The sequence below is a fragment of the Gnatocerus cornutus genome, chromosome 8, assembly GCF_029298725.1.
Source record: "Gnatocerus cornutus isolate USDA-ARS CGAHR chromosome 8, icGnaCorn1.1, whole genome shotgun sequence".
Taxonomy (NCBI): domain Eukaryota; kingdom Metazoa; phylum Arthropoda; class Insecta; order Coleoptera; family Tenebrionidae; genus Gnatocerus; species Gnatocerus cornutus.
In genome coordinates, this window is record NC_142240.1 from 14664742 (window position 1) to 14674069 (window position 9328).

Below are 9328 nucleotides of genomic sequence, written 5' to 3' on the forward strand. Positions count from 1 at the left end.
AATCCAGAAAGTACCAAATTTCGCAAAGAAATTTACATACTATTCCAGATTCAATAAATTGGTGCGACCTGGGGAGACAGCAGTCTAAAAACCAGTAAACTATAAAATTATATTTTAGTCATAAAATATAAAAACGCATACATACATAAATAAAATCGAAGTGCTTAAACCTACACAAGTTGCTGTAATTTAAAAATACTTTGGTTTATAGTTGTAATTATCAGCATTCTGATTTTAAATTACACAGATCAAGCACAAACGGGCAATTTAAATAATTTTAAAATTACGTAATTAAAATCGATATAAACCTTTAAATCTGTCTTAAATATAATAAACATTTTAAAATTTACTGACTTGTTATTTTTTCTTACTTTTACCAAGAGTCAGAGTGTGGTGACTGGTACCCATCTGCTGGTACTGAGCTTTGCGTCTGTTAAACTCGACGACCTCATCTTCGAGTTTTTTGCGGTTATCTTCAATCTTCTTCTTTTCGTCGGTATGATCCTTTTTCAATTTATCGAATTTGGCGTGCAACTAAAATAAAAATGCTACAAAACGTACAAATCGAACCCTGAAACCTACATCTTTTTCTGCTTCTTTCAATTCCGCCTCCTTTTCTTTTACTCTGACCACAAACATCTGTCGCATTTCATCTTCTTTTTGTTGCAACTCTTGCAAATGATTTGTTCGTTTCGCTTCGAAAGTTTGCTGAAAACTGATGGGTTTGTTATCAGCATCGACATCACTGAAACCCATCTGTTCCAGACGCTTTCTTCTGTACAGTTCGTAATGGCGACAATGAGTTTTTTCTCTCATATCCTCCATGTTGGTGCGAATCAACATTTCTCTCAATTTCACGAAATCGCAGTGAGATTCATTCTCGACCTGTACAGTGCCCCACGGGTACTGCCGCGCTCTTACCATTTTATTACCCACACGTACGAAATCCGTACTACCAATTACTGCAAATGGGATGTGGGTATTCATGGACGTATTAACATCAGACACCGACTCATCATCAACTGGAAACTCGTAAATATGAACACCGTTATTTTGAAGTTCCGCGACGATCTTTGACTTGAACTTTTGGAGTTCGGTTTTGGAAATAGTATCAGCTTTCGCAATTATCGGAATGACGTTAACTTTTTGATCGAGTTTCTTCATACAAACGAGATCGATTGATTTCAATCCGTGACCTGTCGGACAGATGAAATACAAGCAAGCATGAATTCGAGTGTCGTGGTAAGCGGATAGAGAGCGCTTGATTTTGAGTTCTTCTTGAAGGTAGTTTTCGAATTGAGCGTCAATGTAGTCAACGATGGCTTTAAAACTGTCTTCTTTGTTGATTTGGTCACCGTAACCGACAGTGTCGACGATTGTTAGTTTGAGTCTTACGTTGCTTTCTTGGAGTTCGTACGTGTGAGCTTTTAGCTTGACTGTGGGGAGAGTGTGGGGGCTGGGGACTGACTCGAAGTTGGTGTTGAAGAGGGAGTCCATGAGGGTGGACTTTCCCAAACCAGTTTCGCCTAAATAAAAAATATATAATTACAATTAGAAGAAAAAAAGATCAACTCTAATTCTCTATTAAGTGTGACCTCAGAACGGCACAAAAGTGCAATAAAAGACGAACCGTGCGAAATAACAAAAAAAAAAAATAATAAAAATACCGTGTCTTCAAATCAAAATTCTTTATTATGCCTTATTCATATCCGGCGTTTAGGGTACATATTTGTAAAATTATGCGTCTGATTATGAAGTCTCGTGAAAAAATGGTTTAGGTAATACAAAAGAAAAAATGCACCAACAAAAAAGAGAGATCTCTAAACATTAATACTGCTTGAATGAAGAAACAAAGAATAACTTTTTTGTAATAAAAAAATATTCATGAAAAATCGCACTCCAATATTATCAATGCTCATTTGCATTCTTTGGATTGTGGACTAATTGTTTCCAGTTGACCACACAACTAGAATTCCAATCACCTCTTTAAAATAACAGTACCAAAACGGTTATACTCTACCTAAAAAATGACAAACCACATACCTATACACATGATGTTAAAAATAAATCCATTCTGGACACTTTTTGAGACAAGTTGATCAGGCAAACTATCGAACCCGACGTGACCAGATAAGTTGAGGTTTCGAATCTGGTTTTCCATCTACGAATAAAAGAATAACATAACTATTGTTATTGTTTTAAGAACGCTAAAGGCAACGCCCTCAAAAATTCCATTATTTACATCCCCAAATGAGGAAGAGTCATTAGTGAAAAGGAATTAATATACATAGTTAAATATTCTGTGAAAAAGAGTTACTTAAAGAGGAATTTACTTACTGCGGGAACTTCGACGTCCACTGGTGCCATTGTTGACCGTTAATTTGTTTACAAATCTAGTCACGAAACGACAAACAGCGGTTTGGTGATTAAACGAACAATGACAGAACAGTTGACAGTTGCTCAAGTGTACCAATATTACGGAACAAAGTAACCATTCTTATTTAATCTTCTTAAATACTAATTATTTACAGTGTTACATAATTTTTATTACAAAACAAGTAGCCCAAATAAAATTGGGAAGAACAAACTCAGGTCGCTTATCTCCATTAAATTGATAATCAAATTAATTTGTCTCCAGTTAGTGACAATCCGCAGATGGCGCTGTTTTTTCAAATAAACGTCAAACTGACAGCTGTCAGTTCGACACTAAAAGTAAATAGAACGTTACTGCTGTTTCTTCGTTTTTTATCTAATTCGCAATCTGAGCCGCTTAATCACGTGCAGTTCAAGGCTTCTAGCCTTCACCTACTCCTTCAGTGTATAAATTCCCGTCTGTGTAAGATTCAGGCACTAATATTTTCGTTTTTAGACTCTTCTCTACACTTCTCCAAAATGAATCAAGTGAAAGACGTCGAGATTAAACCCCTTCAGAAATCAATCTACTTGAAACCAATGACGATGCATTTTACTCAGAATGGGAATAAAAGGACTTGGGACTTATTGGAAGTCCATGACAGTGTCGCGATAATTCTGCATAACGTGAAGAGAGACACGTTGGTTTTTGTGAAGCAGTTTCGGCCGCCGGTGTACTACGGTAGCATTCCTGAAGAAGACAGAAAAAATGTGATAGATGTAGAGAAGTACCCACCAGAATTGGGGATTACTTTAGAAATGTGTGCAGGACTTGTAGATAAAGATAAGCCTTTAGAGCAGATAGCCAAAGAAGAGATTCTTGAAGAGTGTGGATATGATGTACCTCTGTCTAGTTTAGTAAAAATTGGTTCTTACAGGTCAGGGGTGGGTACTTTGGGGAGTTTACAAACAACATATTATTGCGCTGTTACTGATGACATGAAAGTGTCACAAGGGGGTGGAGTTGGAGATGAAATTATAGATGTAGTAGAAATGACGATACCGGAAGTTAAAAAGTATCTTGAGCAGGATAAACTCCCAAGTCCTCCCAGTTTCTTATTTGCTATTTATTGGTTCTTTGTAAATAAAGTTAAATAAGCTTTTAACGAAATTTGTAATTTAGAATAAACGTATTGTTTACTGTCGACCTTGTTCAGAGAATTTCTGAGTAATGTGGCGCAAGATTCCAAATATTACGTGTCTTGCGTGAAGTTGGGAACGCATTCGCGTCAACGATGCGTCATGTTGCCCTGCCTATAAATATTTCCGATAAAAGTGAAGTTAGAGCCAGTTGTAATTTCACTTGTGACATCGAAGGATCCTAACCTCAATCCCATCTAGTTCGTCGAGATTATTTTCTCTTGTTTTTGCCACCTTTAGCTACTCAGTACAAAATGGCTTTCCAGTCACCCATGCCAAGTCGCGAATTTCTCTGGGACGTTTTCCAAAGGTACACTTTCCAAAAATTTATTTGTTTATGTAAAACACATTTGCAGAGTTGATCGTGACCGCAGCGGTTTTATTAACGCCGATGAACTTGGATCAGCACTATCTAATGGAACTTGGAGTCCCTTTAATCCAGAAACTGTGAGACTGATGATCGGTAATATTTTTACAAGTTCTGTTGTAAAAGGTGGGACACTCATTGTTTGATTTTAGGAATGTTTGATAGACATAATAGAGGCCAAGTAAGCTTTGAAGACTTTGGCGCACTGTGGAAATACGTAACAGATTGGCAGAATTGTTTCCGTTCGTTTGATAGGGATAATTCAGGGAACATTGATAAGCAGGAGCTTAAAACAGCTCTTACAAGCTTTGGGTACCGCTTATCAGAAGGTCTTATTGATACTTTGATCAGGAAGTTTGATAGACATGGACGAGGCACGATTCTTTTTGATGACTTTATCCAATGTTGTATTATTTTATATGTAAGTTGGAGCCAAACTATTGACTTTGTTACTTCATTTGTGTATTTTACAGACACTCACGGCTTCGTTTAGACAGTATGACACTGACCAAGATGGAGTGATTACTATCCACTATGAACAGTTCTTGAGCATGGTATTTAGTTTGAAAATTTAAAAGTTGGTTGCCTCTAGTGTGAATCCAATGTTTCAGGCAACATTCCTTGTTATCCCCAAATCTTAAGGTGCCACAAAATTTCTAATCTTTCATCATCAAATTTTAAGACAATATTAGTCTCTTCTATAGCTACATTATTGTTAGCTTAGCATTTACTGTATAGGCATTGTTCTTTTGAATGTTAATATTATGTTAGTTGTTGAAAGAGAATATGAATCTAATCTAGTGGAAATTATTACATGTATTTTTCTATGTTTCTCTATTATCAATAAATAAAAGTACATATGTAACGATCTAACACAGATTTTTTTTGCCTTTGTTTTCTTGGTCATTTCCCTATTTTCTATGCATTTTTTTTTCAACAAAAGCCGGTGTTTCTACCAAAACATCAAAAACAACGTTTACTTTGACTTTTTACCCTTATTTTTAACCCATAACTTCTAATTCAGTTTTTCCCAAATCATCAATTTTCCAGGAAAGTGAGTCAATTTTCAAGATTTTGAACTTTTTAAATCTTGAAGATTTCCCAGTTGTAATTAAAATTAGAAACTAGAAACTTTTGGTGTACTTTTTTTCTAATTTAAGATTTTGATACTTTTTTAATACTTCCCAGAAATGAGCTCTTTTCAAAGGTCTTTGATTTACGAGAAACCGGACCTTCCTTAGCCCATTGTTAACAATTTGTAATTAGTAATTACATAATCGAACCTATTTCTTTTCTAGAAATTAAACATTCTTATTAGATTACCCAAATTGCAGTTTGTGTAAGTTGTCCAAAAAAAAACAATGACTCGTTACGAAAAAAATGCTCAAGATAACAAATAGACTAATTTATTGATTGATAATTGTGGCCCATAAACTGAATTCCGAAGATATATTTTGTAATTTATGTGATTTTAATAAAGCAATTGATACTTTTTTAATTGCAATTCATGATATGTATATTTTTTATAAGAAATATGTTTGGTTGATCGATTTTAATGTTTTAATAGTTGTTAAAAATTTAATTTAATTTTAATGTTAAAAGTGGATATAACAGTCAATCTGTCTTCTCATCAAACTTTTTCTGGAAAAAAAAAATATTTTATGAAAAAGTCTTCTACATTGAATTTGCGATGAGTTTTTAGATCAAAGAAAAATGCTCCTATTTCTGAATTATTTGCTGGAATACCTCCAAATATAAGCAGCGCATTCAGATGTAGAAATGTATATTTCTTGTATCATTATTGTGTTGTGGCTGTCGTGGTGGGTGGACGTGTGTGAGGTCTGGTCCGTGAGTTTGTTAATATTTGTTAATTCCACCTGTTACTGTATTTGAACAAGCCTTTTTGGCTAGATGTAATTGGGCATCGCTAAAGTTAATATACATTTTCACATTTAATTTTTGTTCAGTGCTGCTCGGTACTTTTTGTATCGTTGCGCTGGTTTTATCGTTCGTTTTTATAGTAACGCCATGCCGGCGTGTAAGCTTAAAAAACTCCGAGAAAACATTAAAATGCTTCTTGTGTGATGGTAAATACCATATTAAGTGCCTCAAAATTGAAGAAACTGATTTAAAAGTATTAACTAAATTCACTAACTTTCAATTTGTGTGCGATGCTTGTATCGCCCTTGAAGGTTTATCGATAGTCAATGATCTAAAAACTTCTGTTGAAAAAGGCATGTTCTTGATTGAAAAACAGAATGAATCGATTAACCAGCATTCCAACATTTTAGATAAAATTAATCTGCGAACTACATGTAACACTGTCAATCCAAGTTATGCCGACGTTGTCAACAAAGTAAATTCGTCTGTAATTCTGAAACCTAATAATATTAATCAAGATGTCTTTACCACGAAAAAACATGTCGTGAGCAATATTGATCCTGTGAAAGCAAATATTCATATCCCTAATGTTAAATCTGCTCGAGATTCATTATTATTAGTTACACGAAAGCTGGCTATACTATACTAGTAAAATAAAAAATTTAATTTCAAAAAACATGAGGAACTACAGTGTTAAAGAACTGCAACCACTCCACTCCAATTCGACTCTCTTTAGCTCTAATCACATATGCAACCTAAAGAAATTTGATCCCTTGCGGAATAATAGAAGCTTTTATCGACCCTTAGTAGAAGTTGATATTGAATCTTATCATAATATAATAAAAGCTGGTAAACTTCTTATTGGTTATGATTATTGTAATGTTTGGGATGCAACAGAAATTCGAGGATGCTATAAGTACTTGACATCCAGCATAGGATAGTAATAAATGTATTATTTATCAAAGTCTTTTGAAAAATATCAAGTAAAAGTTTTTAGAACTAAATAGCAATCACAGTCTAGGCTGTTATTTGATTATGATGATATCATGATCCGAAGCTCATATGTGTTTCCTGATTCATCAGTATGCGAATCAATTGCTGAATTTCAATCTGCAGAGGCTAAAGCCAACTCGGATGATTTTTTACTGTCCGAACCAAATGCAGCTCTGAATATATCAAACATCTGTGGTGACACATGCTTCGAAGCTCTACTACTAAAATGTTCGCGGTCTGCGATTTAAGGTCGTGCTATTTTATCATTCGGTGATTGAGCATGATTTTGATTTCATTGCGTTAGCAGAAACCTGGCTTATTCCGGGCATTAGCAACAGCGAATTATTCCCTAACCAGTATGTGGTATTCAGAAAAGATAGATGTGCTGCGACTACTAATCGTTCTAGAGGTGGCGGTGTACTTGGGGTCGTCAATAATTCTTTTACATGTCTTGAAATCCATTTAAGTGCAGTCGCTAGAATCGTTCTTACAATTGATGTTATAGGTGTCCAAATTAGTGACTGTCGATATAATAAGTATTTTATAATTATTATTTTATATTACAATTATATTCCGTCTGATATATCCTTCCCAGAATTTAATCTCTTCTTGGACGTTCTCAGTTCTATAAGTCCTTTAGGCTGCGACAATCATATTCTTCTTATAGATGATTTTAATGTTCCAGATTTAAATTCGGGTGGTGCTAACAGATATTGGACTTCCTTAAAAACTTTCCAATCGTTTCACAATATCATTGTTAATGAGAACGGTAATTGTCTAGACTTAGTTTTCTCCACAGCAAGTTGTATTGTCGACTGAGCGCTTTCCCCTCTAGTGCATGAAGATTTTCATCACTCTGCCCTCTACATAAGATTAGCGAATTTTGCACATAATATTCAACCTATATGTATTTTGACTAAACAGCAATGTACTAGTCTTAACATATCAAGAAGGAAAATGATGTACTTCTCTATGAATTCCTCTCTAATACTGATTGGAGTTTTTTGAATAATACCATTATGATCAATATACGGCATATTTGACCATTCAGTACCTACATTTTTTCCTGGTAATCGCACTAAGCACAATTTTCCTCTTTAGTACACTTCTGAGGTAATGAGAAATCTTCGCATCAACGCTTCAGTTATTAAATTTACCTATTTATCAAACTTAAGACATTATTCCATTATTATTTCATTCCAGCATTGTAATTTTTTGTTAAAGTTCATTCATCCTAGTCACTTTTCTTAAGAACAGCGACAGATTCAGACGGTTTGTGTTCATATCCAATTCTTAGTTTTTCAATAGGATGATTACGTTCCCGTATTACTCCGATAGCTCGAAATTGATTATTATTTAACATAAACCTTGGTATCACTACATCGTCGGTTATGATGAATGTAGGGTGTACAGCATCATTTAAAACATTCTGATATCATTGCTTTAAAACTGTAATGAAATCTTAAGCTTTTTCGAATTTCCAAAGTTTTCTTCCAAATTGTCAATATATTTTCTTAAATTAATTTTTTCAAAAGCTTTTAGGTACTCCCAGTTGACCATTTTCTAAAAGTTAACAATAAAAATTTACATTAACTAAAGTAATCAACAACAATAAATATCATACTTTATCAATTTCCAATTCTTTGTTTTTCTCTTGATACTCGTGCATTTCTTTGTCCTTTATCCTTAGTTCAGTCAGCAACATACGTTTTTTTTCGTCCCTCGCTCGGAGCGATTCGCGCAAAAAAATGGATTTCGTGGTCCCTTGATTCCACTTTTTCTAAACGCTGTGTTTACATCTGAATCTCATTGCCTGTCTTCGCTTCCATCTGATGGCAATTACACATTGTTGTCAATGGACTAAGAATGGTCCGGCTTCTCGTAAATCAAAGACCTTTGAAAAGAGCTCATTTCTGGAAGTATTAAAAAAGTATAAATATCTTAAATAAGAAAAAAAAGTATACACTAAAGCATTCTAGTTTCTAGTTGTAATTACAACTGGGAAGTCTTCAAAATCTCATCAAATTTTATAAATTCCTACTACTTATACATATGTACATGGAAATCGAACTTAGTATATTAAAACACCGAGTTTCATAAGGCAAATTTTAAGGCACGAATCCAAGTTTGTAACCCGACCAGCAAAGCCGCGAGTTTCATAATGAATGGGTGCCTTAATGGCCTTATGAACGAGGTATTTATATCATTTTATCTACGGTCGTGTAAAAAGTAGGCGCTCTTTGCATTAAAAATCGTTGTGAAAGTTGCCGTTTAGTGCATTAGTGCAATAATTAGTATATTATAATACAAGTTTATATTGCACGCTTTTGAAATGAAGCAAACAATCTGCGAAAGGAACACCGCAACTGCCTTTTCTGCAATATCAGATACATGCGGACGAGTGCTCCGCAGATCGTTTGCTTCATTAAGACCACAATTTTTACCCATTATTATTTCATTCCAGCATTGTAATTTCTTGTTAAAGTTCATTTATCCTAGTCACTTTTCTTAAGAACAGTGACAGATTCAGACGGT

At 34.4% G+C, this 9328-nt stretch overlaps 3 protein-coding genes across 3 annotated transcripts; 2 read left to right on the forward strand and 1 right to left on the reverse strand.

Annotated features, from left to right (window-relative positions):
- Positions 1 to 95: 95 nt before the first annotated feature.
- On the reverse strand, positions 96 to 2485 carry Septin2 (septin 2). Its single transcript, XM_088042720.1, has 4 exons — positions 2338 to 2485; positions 2044 to 2161; positions 583 to 1526; positions 96 to 534 (listed from the first exon to the last, which is right to left on the reverse strand). Exons 1-4 carry the CDS (start codon positions 2365 to 2367, stop codon positions 358 to 360), a joined length of 1269 nt encoding a protein of 422 aa, XP_087898846.1. The 5' UTR covers positions 2368 to 2485; the 3' UTR covers positions 96 to 357.
- An 85-nt stretch (positions 2486 to 2570) lies between these two features.
- Positions 2571 to 3557, forward strand: LOC148170183 (uridine diphosphate glucose pyrophosphatase NUDT14-like). The gene is made up of 2 exons (XM_088042722.1): positions 2571 to 2818; positions 2870 to 3557. Exons 1-2 carry the CDS (start codon positions 2656 to 2658, stop codon positions 3508 to 3510), a joined length of 804 nt encoding a protein of 267 aa, XP_087898848.1. The 5' UTR covers positions 2571 to 2655; the 3' UTR covers positions 3511 to 3557.
- A 104-nt stretch (positions 3558 to 3661) lies between these two features.
- Positions 3662 to 4792, forward strand: Alg-2 (Apoptosis-linked gene-2). Its single transcript, XM_088042723.1, has 5 exons — positions 3662 to 3862; positions 3909 to 4015; positions 4072 to 4340; positions 4393 to 4473; positions 4531 to 4792. Exons 1-5 carry the CDS (start codon positions 3807 to 3809, stop codon positions 4558 to 4560), a joined length of 543 nt encoding a protein of 180 aa, XP_087898849.1. The 5' UTR covers positions 3662 to 3806; the 3' UTR covers positions 4561 to 4792.
- Positions 4793 to 9328: the final 4536 nt, after the last annotated feature.

Excerpts from the sequence above, each read along its gene's own strand:
- Alg-2 (XM_088042723.1), top strand. The coding sequence starts at position 3,807 with ATGGCTTTCCAGTCACCCATGCCAAGTCGCGAATTTCTCTGGGACGTT. Across the intron at positions 4,341-4,392 it reads AATGTTGTATTATTTTATAT|ACACTCACGGCTTCGTTTAG; the intron begins GTAAGTTGGAGC and ends TGTATTTTACAG. Across the intron at positions 4,474-4,530 it reads ATGAACAGTTCTTGAGCATG|GCAACATTCCTTGTTATCCC; the intron begins GTATTTAGTTTG and ends CCAATGTTTCAG.
- LOC148170183 (XM_088042722.1), top strand. The coding sequence starts at position 2,656 with ATGGCGCTGTTTTTTCAAATAAACGTCAAACTGACAGCTGTCAGTTCG. Across the intron at positions 2,819-2,869 it reads CCTTCACCTACTCCTTCAGT|ACTCTTCTCTACACTTCTCC; the intron begins GTATAAATTCCC and ends TTTCGTTTTTAG.
- Septin2 (XM_088042720.1), bottom strand. The coding sequence starts at position 2,367 with ATGGCACCAGTGGACGTCGAAGTTCCCGCA. Across the intron at positions 2,162-2,337 it reads TGGACGTCGAAGTTCCCGCA|ATGGAAAACCAGATTCGAAA; the intron begins GTAAGTAAATTC and ends TTTTATTCGTAG. Across the intron at positions 1,527-2,043 it reads TTTTAACATCATGTGTATAG|GCGAAACTGGTTTGGGAAAG; the intron begins GTATGTGGTTTG and ends TTTTTTATTTAG.